We start from the raw sequence: 21205 nt of genomic DNA on the forward strand, positions 1-21205 counted from the left end.
GATCATATGAAATCATGATAGGAATTTTTGTTATCTTTTCTAATTATTTAAATACTACTTCGCCCCTGAAAAAAAACTACTCCTTATAACTATAAAACTCTTTCACATTTAAAACCCTATAATTATAGTTCTTTAAAACAATGTAGCTATAGTTGAATAAAGCGAATTTCTTTTAAAATAAATATTATATATAGGGTACACGTCTATGTTTATCCAAATAACAAAAAAGAGTTTAAAAATCGAATAAAAGTTTACTTACATAAATAATAATGAAGTAAGCATACATGCTAGAGAAAGAAACATCACAAAAATCAGTCAATATTTAAAAAAAAAATTGTTTTTTTCTTTTCTTTTTGAAGAATATTTGTTTGAATAGTCAATTTGTATTAATGGGCATCAAACAAATAACAAAACTTTGGCTATACAATTGCTATCATTAATTTTAATTTAGCACATTCTAGAAATTGAAGGGTATAAGTTGAAACCCCTTCATTTAGCTGTACTCGAGCCAATACTGAAAGGGTATAATTTTTTTTCGTTTAAGAATATTAGTTTTGAATCATTAGATTATGTGAAAAGTTTTTTTTTCTCGAACTCAACAAGAGATATATTGGTTTCTAATTGATAGTTTCTATAGCGATTTTCAAGTGTAACAAAGAGTATATTTAAAAAAAAATGGTATGACGTGAATTGTTTTTTAAAATGTAAACAAATTATTTCGAAAGAACTCTTTACTTTTTTCTACTTCAAAGATAATAAAAATATAAGATATTTTTGAACATTAGTAGAGAGTTTTTAAAATTATTATAATAGAAGTCATATCAAGGATAAACTCAAAAAAATAAAATCTTATGGAATATTTACATAAATATCTGGCCAGATTTATTGTTTACTTTTTATAGATAATATAAATAGATAATATACCGACAACACACGATTATACATATATTATATATGGGTTATATATAAATTACACATCCTTAAATTTTTTAATTTAAGTGGTCGGATGAGCACCTATTTAGGCTGATTAGATAAAGCCAAAAAATAATATAAAAGAATTTCAACCAAAGATTAAAAATATAAATAAAGTTCTTACGTAGACAATTTCTATTAAAAATCATCATTTTATAGTGAAATAAATTAATTTTTTGTAATAAAAGAAAGAATGACATAAAAAATAAGATAAAAGAAAATAAATATTGAAAAAAAATGTATGAAAGGTCCAAAAACCAGAAATAAGAGATGACAACGAATTTCTTCTTATATTTCATCTTTGTTGAATTTAAAATTTTGGAAGTTAATCTCAACGATTTCAAATATTGTTTCAACTCAAATACATAGATTATAAGATAAGGATATGTTAGAATATATATTTGTATTTACATTGTGTGTCATTTTTAAAAAATTATTATTACTAACAAACTGATATGATATTCGAATTTGAATTTAAATGCAATTTGAGTAGTTTGCATTGAGGTTAAGTCAAATATGGTGTTGCAAAATAGACTACTTGGCAATTTTAAGACAATATATGCAATGTTATATAATAACAATCAACTAATTTAACATTTAATGATTCAAAGAACAATTTTTTTTTGTATATATAGGGTATTAAAAATTCAAAATCTGTGGCTAGAGATATAGATAAACTTAAAATGGAGTCATACTGATGGCGCCCAACACTACAGCTAGGCAAGCCAACTAATAAGTCAATCGTACATTGGTTAAACTTTTATTCCAAGAAAATAATAAAATACCAACTTCTACCAATGTGTATGCCAAGACCCGATGTCACAAGTGCATGAGCATCTAGTAGATTATACAAAACTCCAAATATTGTCTGAAATGAAATAGACAGAATATAAATATAAGAAGAGACACTGGTAGCTGCAGAGCGGCTCAGAAAGGCAGCTCACCACTATGCCTCGGGATGATGTGGGTATGTGATGATAGGCCCTCCACTAGTACCTGTCTCAGATCCTGCATAAAAAGTGCAGCAAGTGTAGTATGAGTACGTAAACAACGTATACCCAGTAAGTATCAAGCCTAATCTCGAAGTGGTAGAGACGAGATGGCCGACTTTGACACTCACTATGGATCAATAATAATAACTGAAATAAAACTAGGATATTTAAATCAGCATGATTTACAGAATTTACAATAATTTATTTAATCAGCAGAAATAATCAGATTCCTTCAAATGTAACAATTCTCAATATATTAATAAAATTCCTTCAATTCAAATAAATTCCAATTTATCAATTAAATCTCATTTACAGGAGTAACAATTAATTCCTAAACAAGCAAGAAGAATAATTCATTAAATTTCAAGGATTTTTCAATTTATTAATTAGCTTCATAAGCTGAAAGAAATTATTAAAGTATCGTGTAATTATTATTATTAAGTACGATTTCTGCCAAGGACGTACGGCCCGATCCAGAATGCCGTGTACACTGCCGAGGGACGTGCGGCGCGATCCATAGATGCATCTATCTTGCCGAGGCGTTCGGCCCCCTCCACAAGGAAGGAGGACATTTTCTTATGTGCCTCCGGAAGGAGAATATATTTATTATAAGATAAAATTTGGGAGGAGAACAATTTCTTTTAACAATTAATTAATTTAAACAAAAAAATTAAGCATATGAAAATTTCATATTTTTCTACTTTTCATGACAATTCACAATATATACATCAATTAAATTCACAATATATATATATATATATATATATATATCAATTATTTTAATTAATAAAGAATACAATTCACACAAGTAATTCATGCTTTGAGTCTTAAACTACCCGGACTTTAGCGTTAATAGTAGCTACGCACGGACTCTCGTCACCTCGTGCGTACGTAGCCCCCCACAATTAGCAACAATTATTTAATTTTAATCAGCTATGAGGTAATTTTCTCCTCACAAGATTAGACAAGAGACTTACCTCGTCTTGCTCCAATTTAATCCACTATAAGGCCTTTTCCACGATAATCCAACTCCGTCTGGCTCGAATCTAGCCAAAATAATTCGATACAATCACTAAATATTATAGGAATCAATTCTATAAGAAAATACTATATTTTTAAGAAAAGATCCCGAAATTAATTAAAAATTCGCCCGCGGGGCTCACATCTCAAAATCCGGCGAAAGTTATGAAATCCGACAACCCATTCAATTACGAGTCCAACCATACCAGTTTCACTCTAATCCAACTCCGAATCGATACCGAAATCTCAAAAATTCGTTTCTATGAGATTTCTAAAAATTTCCCAAATTTAAATCTCAAAACACTAATTTATGGTAAAAACAATGATATACTTGTATATGTAGATCAAATACGAGTTAGAATTGCTTACCCCAATGTTTTTTCCTTGAAAATCTGCCAAAAGTCGCATTTGCTCAAGCTCAAGTACGTCAAAAATGGCAAATAGGACGAATGCCCTCTTTTTATAAAACAGCCTAGCAGCCTTCGGAACTGGTCCTCGAACTGGGCCTCGATCACGGCTTCGATCACAGGCTCGAGCTTGGACCTCGGTCATGGCCTCGATCAGGGCATCGAGGTTGGGCCTTCGATCAGGACATCGAGGTTGGGCCTTCGATCAGGGCATCGAGCATGTGCCTTCGATCAGGGCATCGAGCATGGGCCTTCGATCAGGGCATCGAGCATGGGTCTCGATCCTAGCCCTTGAGCCTTACCTTCGATCATGTCCTCGAGCTCGACCTTCGATCGTGGCTTCGATCTCAAGCTCGAGCCTGAGCCTCCTCAACCCTGGGCTCGATACCTGGGCTCGATATCAACACAGAATATCCAACAGAATAGGAAACATTGTAGCAACTTTTAAGTCCAATTTTTTGATCCGTTAACCATCCGAAACTCACCCAAGGCCCTCAGGACCTCAATCAAATATACCAACAAGTCCTAAAACATCATACGAACTTAGTCAAACCTCTAAATCACATCAAAAAATGCTTAAACCATGAATCATACCCCAATTCAAGCTTAATGAAACTAAGAGTTTTCAACTTCTACATTCGATGTCAGAACCTATCAAATAAACTCCGATTGACCTCAAATTTTACACACAAGTCATAAATGATATAACGGAGCTATGAAAATTTTCGGAACTGGATTCTGACTCCGGTATCAAAAGTCAACTCATCGGTCAAACTTCGAAACTTAAATTCTTGTTTTTAGCCATTTCAAGCCTAATTTAACTACGGACTTCCAAATAAAATTTCGAACACGCTCCTAAGTCCAAAATCACCATACAGAGCTGTTGGAATCATCAAAATTCTATTTCGAGGTCGTTTTCACATAATTAGACATCCGGTCACTATTTGAACTTAAACATTTTAATTTTTCTTCAAAATTCCATATCTCGGGCTAGGGACCTCGGAATTTGATTCCGGGCATACGCCCAAGTCCCAAATCACGATACGGACCTATTGAAACTATCAAAATACTTATCCGAGTCCGTTTGCTGAAAATATTGACCAAAGTCAACTCAGGTGAGTTTTAAAGCTCTAATCCACATTTTAAATCCATTTTTCACATAAAAACTTTCCATAAATTTTTTTACGGATTACGCACGTAAGTCGAGGAATGATAAATAGTACTTTTCGAGGTCTTAGAACACATAATTAATTATTAAATTTAAAGATGGCATTTTGGGTCATCACATTCTCCACCTCTTAAACAAACGTTCGTCCTCGAACGGGTTTAGAATTATACCTGAAGTGCTGAATAAGTCTGGATATCTGCTCCGCATGTTTTCCTCGGCCTCCCAAGTCACTTCCTCGACTGGTTGGCCCCTCCACTGGACTTTTACTGCAGAAACCCTCTTGGACCTCATCTGGCGAACTTGTTTATCAACAATGGCAATTGGCTCCTCTTCATAACCCAAGCTATTATCTATCTGAACTGTGCTGAAGTCTAACACATGTGATAGGTCGGCATGATACTTCCGGAGCATAGATACGTGAAAAATCGGATGAACTCCCGATAGGCTGGGAGGCAATGCAAGCTCATAAGCAACCTCCCCAACTCGTTTCAACACCTCAAATGGGCCTATAAACCTTGGGCTCAACTTGCCCTTCTTCCCGAATCTCATAATTCCCTTCATCGGCGAAACCTTCAAGAGAACTTTTTCACCTACCATAAATGATATATCACGCACTTTTTGATCCGCGTAACTCTTTTGTCTGGACTGTGCTGTACGAAGTCACTCCTGAATCAACTTTACCTTTTCCAAGGCATCCCTTACCAAATCAGTACCATATAACTTAGCCTCACCTGGCTCAAACCATCCGATAGGTGAACGACATCGCCGACCATATAAAGCCTCAACTGGAGCCATCTCGATGCTGGATTGGTAACTGTTATTATAAGCAAACTCGGCCAAAGGCAAGAAACGATCCCACTGACCTCCAAAGTCAATCACACATGCCCTGAGCATATCCTCCAAAATATGAATTATCCGCTCTGACTGCCCATCAGTCTGTGGATGAAAGGCTGTGCTGAGCTCTACACGGGTCCCCAACTCACTCTGTACTGCTCTCCAGAAATGTGAAGTAAACTGAGGGCCTCTATCTGATATGATGGAAATTGGCACACCGTGCAACCGAACTATCTCCTGAATATAAATCTGGGCCAACCTCTCTGAAGTATACGTAGTCACAACAGGAATAAAATGTGCCGACTTAGTCAACCTGTCAACAATCACCCAAACTGCATCAAACTTCCTCAAGGTCCGCGGCTACCCAACTATAAAGTCCATAGTAATTCGTTCCCATTTCCACTCTGGTATGGTCATCGGCTGAAGTAGGCCACCTGGCCTCTGGTGCTCATATTTAACTTGCTGGCAATTTAGACACCGAGCTACATACTCAACTATGTCCTTTTTCATTCGTCGCCACCAATAATACTGCCTCAAGTCACGATACATCTTCGTAGCACCTGGATGAATAGAATATCGAGAACTGTGTGCCTCCTCCAGGATCTCTTTCCTCAGTTCATCCACATCAGGAACACACAGACGATCCTGGAGTCGTAGAACACCATCTGCACCAATAGTGACTTCCTTGGCACCACCTCGTAGTACCGTTTCATGAAGAACCACCAGGTGTGGGTCATCATACTGGCGAGCCTTGATTTGCTCAAATAGTGAAGATTGGGCCACAACACATGCAAGAACTCGGCTGGGCTCTGAAATATCCAGCCTCACAAGTCTGTTAGCCAAGGACTAAATATCTGAGGCTAATGGCCTTTCCTCTACTGAAATGAAATCCAAACTACCCATACTCTCCGCCTTTCTGCTCAAGGCATCTGTAACCACATTTGCTTTGCCCGGATGATATAGGATAGTAATATTATAATCTTTTAGTAACTCCAGCCATATGCGCTGTCTCAAATTTAGGTCCCTCTACTTGAACAAATGCTGCAAACTGCAATGATTAGTGTAGACTTCACAAGACACCCCATAAAGATAATGCCTCCAAATCTTAAGAGCGTGAACAATCGCAGCTAACTCCAAATCATGTACCGGATAATTCTTTTCGTGGTGCTTCAGCTGACGTGAAGCATATGCAATAACTTGCCTTTCCTGCATCAATACACAACCCAAGCCAACGCACGAAGCGTCATAATACACTGTATACATCCCCGAACCGGAAGGCAACACTAACACTGGTGCTATAGTCAATGATGTCTTGAGCTTCTGAAAGCTCACCTCACAATCATCGGACCATCGGAATGGAGCACCCTTCTGGGTTAATTTGGTCAAAGGTGCTGCAATAGATGAAAACCCTTCCACGAACCGACGATAATAACCTGCCAAACCCAGAAAACTCCTGATCTCCGTCGCCGATGTGGGATGATGCCAATTCTGAACTGCCTCAATCTTTTTGGGATCAACTTTAATACCTTCGCCCGATACAATATGTCCCAAAAATGCTACAGACTCAAGCCAGAACTCACATTTAGAGAACTTAGCATATAACTTTTATTCTCGCAACGTCTGAAGCACTACTCTCATATGTTGCTCATGCTCCTCCTTACTACGCGAGTAGATCAAAATGTCATCAATGAAGACTATGAAAAATGAATCAATATATGGCCTGAATACCCTGTTCATCAGATCCATAAATGCTGCCGGGGCATTAGTTAAACCGAAAGACATTACCAAAAACTCATAATGACCATATCTAGTACGGAAAGCAGTCTTTGGAACATCCGAATCTCGAATCTTCAACTGATGGTACCCCGACCTCAAGTCGATCTTAGAGAATACCCTAGCACCCTGCAACTGGTCAAATAGATCATCAATACGCGGTAACGGGTACTTGTTCTTAATAGTGACTTTGTTCAATTGGCGATAATCAATACACATCCGCATTGTTCCATCCTTCTTTTTCACAAATAATACTGGTGCACCCCAAGGCGATACACTCGGTCTGACGAACCCTTTGGCTAGTAACTCTTCAAGCTATTCTTTCAATTCTTTCAATTCTTTCGGAGCCATGCGATACGGTGAGATAGATATAGGCTGGGTATCTGAAGCCAAGTCAATACAGAAATCAATATCACGATCATGTGGCATACCTGGAAGTTCTGACGGAAATACATCGGGGAACTCCCGAACTACAGGCACTGAATCAATAGCCGGAGTCTCTGCAGTAGTATCCCGAACATAGGCTAAATAAGCCAAACAGCCCTTCTCAACCATGTGTTAAGCCTTTATAAAAGAAATAACTCGATTAAATGAACTAACAGGCGAACCCTTCCACTCCAGCTTAGGCAATGCTGGAATAGCCAAGGTAACAATCTTGGCATGACAATCTAGGTAGCATGATATGGAGACAACCAGTCCATGCCCAGAATAATTTCAAAATCGGTCATCTCAAGCAAGAGGAGATCTGCTCTAGTTTCGTAACTACAGAATGTAATAATACAGGACCGGTAGATCCGATTCACAATAACAGAATCGCCCACAGGAGTGGACACATAAACATGAGTACTCAATGACTCACGAGAAACACCCAGGAATGGAGCAAATAGAGACGAAACATATGAATACGTAGATCCTGGATCAAATAATACTGAGGCATCTTTACCACAAACAAAAATAATACCTGTAATCACGGCATCTGAGGCCTTTGCATTTGGTCTAGCCGGAAAAGCATAGAACCGAGCTGGAGCGCCAACTGTCTGGCCTCTGCCTGCCTGACCTCCACCTCTAGGACGACCCCTACCCACCTGTCCTCTACCTCTGGGTGGTCAGACTACTGGTGGAGCAACTGGTCTGGTAAGCATAGGCTGCTGACCCTACTGTACTAGTCTACCCCGAATCCTGGGGCAAAACCTCCGCATGTGACTGAGATCCCCGCACTCGTAACAACTCTTCGGTGCGATGGGCTGCTGACTAAGTGTCTGGCCCTGGGGACCTGAATACCCACGGAAAGAACCCTGAATAGCTGGTGGGCGATAAGAACTCTCTGGTATAGCACTGAAATAAGGTCGTACTGGAGCACCCCGAGGAGGCGGTGGTGCCGGATATGGGGTCTGCTGGACTGTCCCCTCACGAACTGACCTCTGCCCCCGGACGGAGCACCTCTGAACTCTCCAGAGTACCTGAACCGCTTATCTCTCATAATCTGCTCTCGGCTCCGCTGACGTACACCCTCAATCCTCCGGGCTATCTCCATAACTCGCTCATAAGAAGTACCCATCTCAACCTCTCGAGCCATAGTGGCCTGAATACCAGTATGTAAACCGGCAACAAACCTTCGCACTCTCTCCGCCTCAGTAGGGAGTATCATTAGTGCATGGCGAGATAATTCAGAAAACCTCGCCTCATAATCAGTCACTGACATCTGACCCTGCTGGAGCTGCTCAAACTAAAACCGCAACTCTTCCCTCTGGGAGGGTGGAATATACCTGTCCAAGAAGATACGGGTGAACCTGTCCCAAGTCATGGGAGGAGAATCTGCTGGTCTGCCAAGAGAGCATAAGACTGCCACCATCTACGGGCTCTACCCTCTAGCTAAAAAGTAGCGAAGTCAACCCCATGAGATTCCAATATCCTCATGTTGTACAGTCTATCCTTGCAACGATCAATGAAATCCTGTGGATCCTCATGTCGCTCACCCCCGAAGACAGGAGGATATAGTCTAGTCCATCTGTCCAATAGTTTCTGAGGATCGGCGGCTACAGCTGGCCTGGGCTCAGGTGTAGCTGCTGTCACTGGCTGGACTCCACCCACGGGTAGTGCACCCTGGGTCTGATATACAGCAGCTGCCTGTCCATGAGCCTGCGCGGTAGGGGTCTGTGCTCCCCCGCCCGCCTGAGATATGGCTGGGTCTGCCGGAAATAAACTGGCCTGAGTCATATTGTCCATGAATCGAAGCATACGACCCATGACATCCTGAAATCCCGGTGCAGATGTGAAGTCCATCGGAGCTGGCTCTGCCACAGGCACCTCACCCTGCTCCTTAATAATGGGATTCTCTGCTGGATCCACTGGCGGCATAACCGGAATAGTCCTGGGACGTCCTCGCCCTCTACCACGGGCTGGAGCCCTCCCTCGGCCTCTAGCAACTGGGGGAGTAGCTCTTGCCTGGTCTGGAATCTCATTAGAGCGTGTTCTCACCATCTGTGAGAGAATAAGAGAAGGATATTTAGTGCTACATAAATTGCACGATGGAATGTGAAGAACGGTAATTTCCTAACATCATATAGCCTCTCGAAGATAAGTACAGACGTCTCTGTACCGATCTGCAAGACTCTATTAGGTCTGCTCATAACTTGTGAGACCTATGTGAACCTAGTGCTCTGATACCATGTTGTCACGACCCAATTTCACCTATAGGTCGTGATGGCGCTCAACACTACAGCTAGGCAAGCCAACTAATAAGTCAATCGTACATTGGTTAAACTTTTATTCCAAAAAAATAATAAAATACCAACTTCTACCAATGTGTATGCCAAGACCCGGTGTTACAAGTGCATGAGCATCTAGTAGATTATACAAAATTTCAAATACTAACTGAAATGAAATAGATAGAATATAAATATAAGAAGAGACACTGGTAGCTGCAGAGCGGCTCAGAAAGACAGCTCACCACTATGCCTCGGGATAACGTGGGTATGTGATGATAGGTCCTCCACTAGTACCTGTCTCAAATCCTGCATAAAAAGTGCAGCAAGTGTAGTATGAGTACGTAAACAACATGTACCCAGTAAGTATCAAGCCTAATCTCGAAGTGGTAGAGACGAGATGACCGACTTTGACACTCACTATGGGTCAATAATAATAACTGAAATAAAACTAGGATATTTAAATCAGCATGATTTACAGAATTTACAATAATTTATTTAATCAGCAGAAATAATCAAATTCCTTCAAATGTAACAATTCTCAATATATTAATTAAATTCCTTCAATTCAAATAAATTCTAATTTATCAATTAAATCTCATTTACAGGAGTAACAATTAATTCCTAAACAAGCAAGAATAATAATTCATTAAATTCCAAGGATTTTTCAATTTATTAATTAGCTTCACAAGCTGAAATAAATTATGAAAGTATCGTGTAATTATTATTATTAAGCACGATTTCTGCCGAGGACGTACGACCCGATCCAGAGTGTCGTGTACACTGCCGAAGGACGTGCAGCGCGATCCATAGATGCATCTATCCTGTCGAGGCGTTTGGCCCGCTCCACAAGAAAGGAGGACATTTTCTTATGTGCCTCCGGAAGGAGAGTATATTTATTATAAGATAAAATTTGGGAGGAGAACAATTTTCTTTAACAATTAATTGATTTAAACAAAAAAATTAAGCATATGAAAATTTCATATTTTTCTACTTTTCATGACAATTCACAATATATACATCAATTATTTTAATTAATAAAGAATACAATTCACACAAGTAATTCATGCTTTGAGTCTTAAACTACCCGGACTTTAGCATTAATAGTAGCTACGCACGGACTCTCATCACCTCGTGCGTACGTAGCCTCCCACAATTAGCAATAATTATTTAATTTTAATTACCTATGAGGTAATTTTCTCCTCATAAGATTAGACAAGAGACTTACCTCGTCTTGCTCCAATTTAATTCACTATAAGGCTTTTTTCATGATTATCCAACTCCGTCTGGCTCGAATCTAGCCAAAATAATTCGATACAATCATTAAATATTATAGGAATCAATTCTATAAGAAAATACTATATTTTTAAGAAAAGATCCCGAAATTAATTAAAAATTCGCCCGCGGAGCCCACATCTCAAAATCCGGCGAAAGTTATGAAATCCGACAACCCATTCAATTACGAGTCCAACCATACCAGTTTTACTCAAATCCGACTCCGAATCGATACCGAAACCTCAAAAATTCGTTTCTATGAGATTTCTGAAAAATTCCCAAATTTAAATCTCAAAACACTAATTTATGGTGAAAACAATGATATACTTGTATATGTAGACCAAAATCCGAGTTAGAATCGCTTACCCCAATATTTTTTCCTTAAAAATCTGCCAAAAGTCGCCTCTGCTCAAGCTCAAGTACGTCAAAAATGGTGAATGGGACGAATGCCCTCTTTTTATAAAACTGCCCAGCAGCCTTCGGAACTGGTCCTCGATCGCGGCTTCGATCACAGGCTCGAGCCTGGACCTCGATCATGGCCTCGATTAGAGCATCGAGGTTGGGCCTTCGATCAGGACATCGAGGTTGGGCCTTCGATCAGGGCATCGAGCATGTGCCTTCGATCAGGGCATCGAGCATGGGCCTTCGATCAGGGCATCGAGCATGGGTCTCGATCCTAGCCCTCGAGCCTTACCTTCAATCATGTCCTTGAGCTGGACCTTCGATCGTGGCTTCGATCTCAAGCTCGAGCTTGAGCCTCGTCAACCCTGGGCTCGATACCTGGGCTCGATATCAACACAGAATATCCAACAGAAGATGAAACACTGCAACAACTTTTAAGTCCAATTTTTTGATCCGTTAACCATCCGAAATTCACCCGAGGCCCTCAGGACCTCAACCAAATATACCAACAAGTCCTAAAACATCATACGAACTTAGTTGAACCTCTAAATCACATCAAAAAATGCTAAAACCATGAATCATACCCCAATTCAAGCTTAATGAAACTAAGAGTTTTCAACTTCTACATTCGATGTCGGAACCTATCATATCAACTCCGATTGACCTCAAATTTTACACACAAGTCATAAATGATATAACGGAGCTATAAAAATTTTCGGAACTGGATTCCGACTCCGGTATCAAAAGTCAACTCATCGGTCAAACTTCGAAACTTAAATTCTTATTTTTAGCCATTTCAAGCCTAATTTAACTACGGACTTCCAAATAAAATTCTGAACACGCTTCTAAGTCCAGAATCACCATACAGAGCTGTTGGAATCATCAAAATTCTATTCTGGGGTCATTTTCATATAATTAGATATCCGGTCACTATTTGAACTTAAACATTTTATTTTTTCTTCAAAATTCCATATCTCGGGCTAGGGAGCTCGGAATTTGATTTCGGGCATACGCCCAAGTCACAAATCACGATACAGACCTACTAAAACTGTCAAAATACTGATCCGAGTCCGTTTGCTCAAAATGTTGACCAAAGTCAACTCAATTGAGTTTTAAAGCTCTAATCCACATTTTAAATCTATTTTTCACATAAAAACTTTCCATAATATTTTTACGGATTGCGCACGCAAGTCGAGGAATGATAAATAGTACTTTTCGAGATCTTAGAATACATAATTAATTATTAAATTTAAAGATAATATTTTGGGTCATCACAGATAATATCTTCACTTGCATCATTATAAAGATAATCATTTTTGAAATATATATAAAGTTTTAGAAATTAAAATTTCAAAATAGAAATATTTTTTAAAAGATAATATCATACCACATAAGAGTTCAAGTCGTAGTAAAAGAGTCATGTTGTAACCAAAGAATCGTTTATATTGTGTCAACCTTTGTACTTTGCCATAAATATGAGGTATTATTTCGCTTTGTGGCTATTTTTAGGTTCCAATGACACCAATGAGAATAGTGCAAAAATAAAATTATCACTACGAGATTTAAGAAAATGTTAGTTTTTTGTTCATGTAGTGTTTCTTAATTAATATCTAACGATTATCTATAATTATTTAGAAGGCTTAAATTTTAAGGTTATTTACATATAATTTAAATAACTCGGATATTTAAACGAGTCATACTGGAAAAACAATTCACTGGCTAAAGAATTTTTTTAATTTGTAGATAGCCAACTAAAATGAGTTTTGAATTAAGGATAATATTTTCACTTATATTATTATAAAATAATTATTATTGAAAAATAAAGTTTTAGAAACTGAAATTTTTAAAAAATATATTTTTTAAGAGATATCAACACACAAAATAAGAGTTTAAGTAGTAGTAAAAGAGTCATTCATAGTCTCAATATTTGATTGTTTTGCCATAAATATGAGTTATTATTTTGCTTCCTGACTATTTTTACGATCCAATGACACCGGCGAGAATGGTATCAAAAAAGAAAAATAGAAGAAATGGTTAATTGTTTCATGTAGTGTTTATTATTAATATCCGATGATTATCTATATTTACTGAGAAAGCTTAAATTTTAAGATTATGTATATATAATCCAAATAATTTAAATATTTGACATGATTAGTGTCTGCGCATCCGCGCGGGTGCTAATACTAGTATACTCTAAATAACCGAATTTGACTGAAGGGTTGCTATCTATTTTGAGGTTAAGAAACACTGGTAGTTCAATTGCAGAGTTTTTCCAGTTTTCTTCAAAATTCTGGAGGTTAAAATAACTCTTCACTTTCCTACTTTTTAAATGGGGGAAAATGACAAAAGTGGTATCTTATTTAAGGATAGATTCAAAGTAGTCCCTTAAGTATGATCTAAGTAACTTTTTGTCCTTTAAGTTTGCCAATATTTAACACTTCTGGTCTTCGTGAAAAGTTAAACGAACTTTGTTACATTTGACGGAAACTTTATAAAAGGTAGATTTAGCGGAAATTCACATTTAGATGTATAATTCTTTTTGTAGATTCTGCTATTTTTGGTATATTTTAATTTGACGAAAACTGTAAAAAAAAAATGAAATTAGCAGGAACTCACATTTAGAGGTACAATATTTTGTAGTTTTTGCTATTTAGAGCATGTTTGGAAAGCCGCCTTGGAGATGGATTTGGGTGTAATTACACAGTTTGACATGTTTGTTTAGTCAAATAATTACTTGATCAGCATGGAATTGGGTGTAATTGGAGGGGTGTAATTACACTCTCCAATTCTCAAGGGGGAGGTGAGAATTGGTGGTAATTACATTGTGTAATTACAAGGTTGTTTTTTAGTTTCTTTCCTTTTTGTTTTTATTTTAATTTATTTTCTTTATAACTTTTTAATTCTATTATTTTAATTTTTTAAATTTATTTATACTTTTTAATTTCTTTTGAAATTTTAAAATATTTTTTTTGTATAATATTTATCTTTTATTTCTCTACCTTTACTTCTTGTGATTCCATGTAATTACTTATATTTTATTTTTTATTTATTTTATTATTCTATTTTTTGAAATCACACCTCCTAATATTAAAAATAATGAGTCATGCAATTAAAGAGAAATTTCGTTGTTGAATGTGGTTATAAACTTATTATGTTTCTTAATGTTTAGTTGTAGTGGAACTTACTATTATTATGTTGGAATTTGACATATGTTAGACTATTTTTTTTTATGAATTTTGAAACTGTATTATATTTATGGTTCCAATTTACTAGTTTTAGTAGTATTGGCTCACATTGCATGTTGTTCACATTGCATAGAATTTACTTGTCAAATATTTGAATAATGTTATGACATTATATTTATAAATATTAATTTATTTTTATAATAAAAGGGTAGCCCGGTGCACTAAGCTCCCGCTATGCGCGGGATTCGGGGAATGACCGAACCACAATGGTTTATTGTACGCAGAATTACCTTGCATTAGTTATAAATATATGATTACTAATTAATGTATATTCACGAAAAAAATATACATCTTAAATACCAAATATAATATCATTTGTACTTATAAAAGTTTATAGGCATATATTTATCATATTAACTTTTAAGTTTTGATAAATACTTTATTTAAAATTTAATCTAATTATGTAATTATACTTGTGCAACCAAACAATAAACTTGTAATTACAATGTAATTACACTATAACAAATAAATAGATCGTCATAATTACATAACCGTATAATTATTAGATTGTATAATTATTACTCTATTAATTACACCAATTTCAATTAGCCAGTCGCTTTTCCAACATACACTTAGTGTATTTATAGAGTCTGGCACAACTCTTTTGAGGTGTAATTCTACCATGTTGATATGTTTCTGTGTCTACTTCTTGTTCCCCCCATAATTGCGCTTCTCTAGGTAATTTTGTGAATGACTCGAGCTTCATTAATGTAGTTAATGTTTCTTTAATGACAGTAATCAACTGCAGACAAATTTTCTTTTGAACTGAACTTTGTGCACAAGATGAGAACGACATATAAATAGCATGGATTAGCCAGTTTTTGAATTGATAATTGAAAAATAACTTGCGTTTGTAAAATTGTTGAAAAATAGTCATTATTTTACTGAAACACAGAAAGTTCCAATATAATATGTTGAATTATGGAGCTTCTCCATATAAACTTCCAGCATATTATGTTGGAACTCCAACACATGAAAAGTTTCAGTATAATATGCTGGATTATGGAGCTCCTGCGGTAAACTTACAGCATATTATATTGGAACTAGACCTGTTAATCGGGCCAGGCTAACCCGTTTACAGCCCGGTTCAATCCGGTACTGTAGCGTGGGGGCGGGCTGGGACAGGTTGGGCGGGGAGCGGGTTTCAAACGAATAATTTTTTGATACCGGTGCACCGGAACTCGCTAAGCCCGTTAACCCGTTAACGGGTTGTTAACGGGCTACAGTCTGATTCAGCCCGTTTTTTAACCTTTTTTTTAATTTTTTTTAATGGACCAACTGAAACTCCTGATATTGACACTTGTATTTCTGATCTACACAAACATTTAGAAATATTATATAATTATTATGCTAATATTGTTGATGCTTCTTTTGCTGTAGATGTAAATACTCCTTCAAGTTCAGTTTCAACATCTGGGACCAGTGCTTTGGATGATAATGATAGTGTTGAAAATTATTTGATTTGGTCTACACTAGGGAAGCATCAACAAATCAGTAGCAAGAATATTGATGAACTTCAATTCTACTTGCAAAAGTCAGCAGAGCCCCGCACAAAAGAATTTCTACCACTGGGTTAGTGGAGGAGCAACTCAAATAAATTTCCTGTTCTTTCGGCCATGGCTCGTGACGTGCTAAATGTGCCGATTTCAACAGTCGCATCAGAGAGCGCATTTAGCCAAGCAAGGCAGCAACTAGGAGATACCTGTCATTCATTGGGTAGCAACGCTTTGAAAATTCTAGTGTGCTTCAGAGATTGGATAAGATCATAACGACGAAATCAAGGGCGTGACGAGGTAGATAAAGCGGAGGACCAAGAAATTGAAGATATAATGGTTTATAGTGCTGATTCAACCAATGCCGGAAATCAAGAACCTCATGTTGACATGGATGAACTTACAAAAATGATGCAAAGCATGTGATGTACTATTTCTGTTTTTTATAATTGTTGTAAACTTTTAATTTGCAAGTTTAAAAATAAAAAATCAAAAAAGAACTTGCAACTTAATTTGAAGTATTATATATTATTCAATAAAAATATCAAATGAAAGTCTTCGGAGCTTGATCCTTATATATTGCCTATTGGTCTTATTAAATAATTTTTTGTAGACACTTACTTTCAAATTTCAATTTTAAAATTATAAATTTCAAATTTCAAATTTAAAACTTTAAAGGTTAATTCTAAGCCTTAAAAGTTTGCAAACACTTAAGTATCAATAACATTGAATAAGATAAATAAAATTTACTTTTTAAAAAAAAATCCACGGCCCGCTAACAGCCCACTAATAACCCGCTAAGTCCGAACCCGGACGGACAAAAAAAATTCGAAAAAGTACAGCCCGCTAACTCAGCCCGCAACGTTAAATGGACGGGCTATTTTTTGTTTGTGTCCAGCCCACCTGTTAAACACCCATAGTTGGAACTTCAGCACAATATGAAATTCCAGTACATTATGCTGGAATCTCATATGTAAAAAATTCAAACTCCAACATATTATGCTGGAATTTTTTCGGATTTTTAAGGTGTTTTTGTTCAGATTTTATCTTTACATGAAAAAAGGGCTAAAATTCGATTACTTTTGAAATTATGACTATTTTTCAATTAACAATTATAAATCTGACTATTTCTAATTTTTTTCCTGTATTTTGCAACGTAAGGCTGGACCAAACTCAACTTTGTAGTTCAATTTTTCTTGGGGCTTTTGTATCTATACCCGAATTTTGGGTCACAATTGAACTTATACCCACTTTGTATAACAAAATTGCAAGTCTACTCACTTTATGATCAATTTCAGACTTATCGGGTCTGAAATTAAAAAAAAATTAGTCTGAAGTAAAAAATTTACACTTTAGATGCACTTAAGGCCAACTAGGTATGAAGTGCAACCAATGGTTTCATGCACTTAAGGCAAATAAGTTTGAAGTAAAAAATTACACTTCAGATGCATTTAAGGCCAAATAGGTCTGAAGTGTAACCAATGGTTTCATGCACTTAAGGCCAATAAGTTTGAAGTGAAACATTGCACTTCAAATGCACTTAAGGCCAAAAGGTGTGAAGTGCAACAAACGTTTTCCTACACTTAAGGCCAATAAGTCTGAAGTGAAAAATTGCACTTCAGATGTACTTAAGGCCAAAAGGTCTGAAGTGCAACCAATGTTTTCATCTACTTAAGGCCAAATAGGTATGAAGTGAAAGTTGCCCAGAAACAGAAATTTGTTGTTCGAATTTTAACAATCCAATATAAGATTTAATACTTAAATCTACTCCAAATGAGCTCAAATTTGAAACATAACCTCCAAATATCATCAGGAACAAACCTCAATCATCAAATTTGTCAAAACAACAATAAATATGACGAACCCATATTGTAATTAAGAAGAAGAAGAAGAAGAAGAAGAAGAAGAAGAAGAAGAAGAAGAAGAAGAAGAAGAAACCCTAAGCAATAGTAAAAGATAAAGCGCCACAATAGCTCACCACTATAAAGTATCATAAAATACCTTATAATATATTCACAAACACCATATAAAATTATTGTCACCGTAATAATAATAATAATAATAATAATAATAATAATAATAATAATAATAATAATAATAATAATAAGAAGAAGAAGAAGAAGAAGAAGAAGAAGAAGAAGAAGAAGAAAAGTGAGTACAGGTTAAATGGGGCGACCAAATAGGACGCCAGTGTAATTTTTACTCACTTAACCCATAGTTTGGCTCATGGGATAAAGAGTTTATTTTCTCTCTCTCTCTCCAAATTAACGGTAACTCACCTTATCTTCTTTGTCATCACCTCTTCACCGCCGCACCCAACTGCGGGCGAGCCTAGGTAAGAACCTAATCTCCTTTCTCTCCTATCTTTATTTAATCGTCTTTTTAAGCTCCAGAGCGACTGCTGCTCGCTGCTCTTTGCAATCTCAGGGTTTCAATTTCAGTCCCTTTGCTTGAATCAATTTGGCCTTTTATTCGAGGTTGTTGAATTGCGTGTTGCTGCCTATAGTGTTTTAAATTCATCAAGTTTTGATTTTTCTACCAAAACTTACAGGGAAAAATCATCTTTTTGGTGCATTTCCTTGTGAAAGTTTTATCTTATTTTCTCCGTTTTGTGCAATATAGTTTGGAAATTTATTGTTATTGATTTACTGAGCTGAATAGTTTGTTAGATTTTGAAATAATTTGTTTTAGAAGATCTGTGATTTACTTACATGTAGATTTACCTGATTTACGTACTTGATAGTACTGACCAAATATCTTCTTAACATACATAGAGTAAATATAGATCTAGCTTAGGGCTTAGGATAAATTTAATACAAATTAGAATATCAGGGTTCATTTATTGTACATCTTTTGGGCTTATTAGTTTTGTATTTTCTTAACAACTGAAAGTCTATGAACTGTTTTCTAATGGTTTTTTCTGTTTAGCTTTCGGGTTAGTCATTTTTCTTGTGATTATTTTGAATTAACTATTTTTTTTAAATCAACTTAAGGTTTTATTTCATCCTTTTTTGCGCTCATTTGCTACGGGTGGGGTCTCACCAGTGGTAGCGGTGACAACCCCTCCCCTTTTCTTCGGCTTCGTAGTATTTTGCGTGTATTTCAGGTCAGGGTATGTGGCTATTAGAGGCGAAAGGGACGTACGTGTGCAAACATTGAAGAACAACCCGGGCAAGTGTCAGCAAGGGGCGGCGGGAGTTGGACATGAACGTGCTAGGTTGTCGCAACATCGTCGTATATACCAAGACAATTCCAAGGTTCTACTAGCGGGAGTTGGTACCTCCCGTTTTCAGTTTTCCTTTGTTGTGTTAGTTAAATTACTGCAATCTTAGTTCGTATTAGTTGATTCACCGTATTAGTGTGCCTGTAGTTGTAACTTGTCTTCTTCTGGTTTGGTCTATTGCCTTGTGTGTGATAGTGATTTCCTTACTCTGTCGTAGGTATAGTGGCTGTGGTCTGGGATGGTTGAGTGAGGTCATGTCCTCGGGGGGAACATGGGTGGTGCGGGAGGTAGGGCAAGGGTTAGGGGGTGGGGCGGGAGGTAAAGGGAATAAGGGTATCTGTAGGTTGAGAATTGGGTCATGGAACGTAGGTACATTGATGGGTAAGTCTATAGAGTTGGAGAATATCCTCCATAAGATAAGGGTCAATATAGTGTGTCCAGGATACAATGTGGGTAGGGTCGAGGGCAAAGGACGCAGAAGGGTATAAACTTTGGTACTCAGGAGTCCAGAAAGGTAAGAATGGAGTGGGCATCTTGGTGGATAGGGAACTTAGAGAGTATGTGGTTGAGGTTAGACGAGTGAATGATAGGTTGATGATTATTAAGTTGGTGGTTGGATAGTGCACCCTAAATGTTAGCGCCTATGCGCCACATGCAGGCCTAGATGAGGATGTTAAACGATGCTTCTGGGAGAAGTTAGATAAGATTGTGCATCAGGTTCCGCCTGCTGAGAAGCTATTCATAAGAGGGGATTTCAATTGGCATATTGGGTCGACCACAGGTGGTTATGGCGAGGTGCATGGAGGCTTCAGTTTTGGGGAGAGGAACGGAGGAGGTACATCGATGTTAGACTTCGCTAAGGCTTTTGGGTTGGTGATTACGAACTCTAGCTTTTCGAAGAGGGAGGGGCATTTGGTTACTTTTCAAAATGCGGTGGCGAAGACTCAGATTGACTATCTCCTCCTCAGGAGGTGTGACAGAGGGTTGTGCAAGGATTGTAAGGTGATTTCGGGTGAGATAGATACTCGCGACTCAGCATAGACTCTTGGTGATGGACGTTAGTATTATGTTTAAGAGGAGGAAAAGGTCTGCTCGAGGAAGACCGAGAATCAGGTGGGGAGCCTTAACTAAGGATAAAGCCCAAGAGTTGGAGGGGCAGTTATCGGCTATGGAAGCGTGGAGGAGCAGTGGTGAGGCGAGCACTATGTAGTCAGCGACAACAGACTGTATTAGGGAGTCTATGAGAGAGGTGTTAGGGGTCTCGACAGGCATGTCTGGTGGGCACAAAGGAGACTGGTGGTGGAATGAAGTGGTCCAAGGTAAAGTGGACGCGAAGAAGGCGGCATACCTGAAGTTAGTGGGGAGCATAGGTGAAGAGGAGAGGCGAGTGTGCATGGACAAGTATAAGGTAGCTAGGAAGGAGGCTAAGCTGGCAGTCAAGGAGGCTAAGACTATGGCTTATGGTCATGTATGAGGAACTGGGGGAAAAAGACGGGGAGAAGAAGTTATTTCGGCTGGCCAAGTTGAGAGAGAGGAAGGCTCGGGATTTGGACCAAGTGAGATGCATCAAGGATGAAGATGGTAGAGTATTGATGGAAGATGCCCAAATTAAGAGGAGATGGCAAACTTACTTTCATAAACTTCTGAATGAAGAAGAGGATCAGGATATTGTGCTAGGCGAATTGGAGCATTACGA

General features: G+C 37.4%; 1 protein-coding gene across 1 annotated transcript; it reads left to right on the forward strand.

The window, feature by feature from the left end:
* The first annotated feature begins 19956 nt into the window (after window positions 1–19956).
* On the forward strand, window positions 19957–20719 carry LOC138899262 (uncharacterized). Its single transcript, XM_070185406.1, has 3 exons — window positions 19957–20079; window positions 20131–20511; window positions 20585–20719. The coding sequence occupies exons 1-3, from the start codon at window positions 19957–19959 to the stop codon at window positions 20717–20719; spliced, it is 639 nt and encodes a 212-aa protein (XP_070041507.1).
* Window positions 20720–21205: the final 486 nt, after the last annotated feature.

This window comes from Nicotiana tomentosiformis, chromosome 9, assembly GCF_000390325.3.
Source record: "Nicotiana tomentosiformis chromosome 9, ASM39032v3, whole genome shotgun sequence".
Classification (NCBI taxonomy): Eukaryota; Viridiplantae; Streptophyta; class Magnoliopsida; order Solanales; family Solanaceae; genus Nicotiana; species Nicotiana tomentosiformis.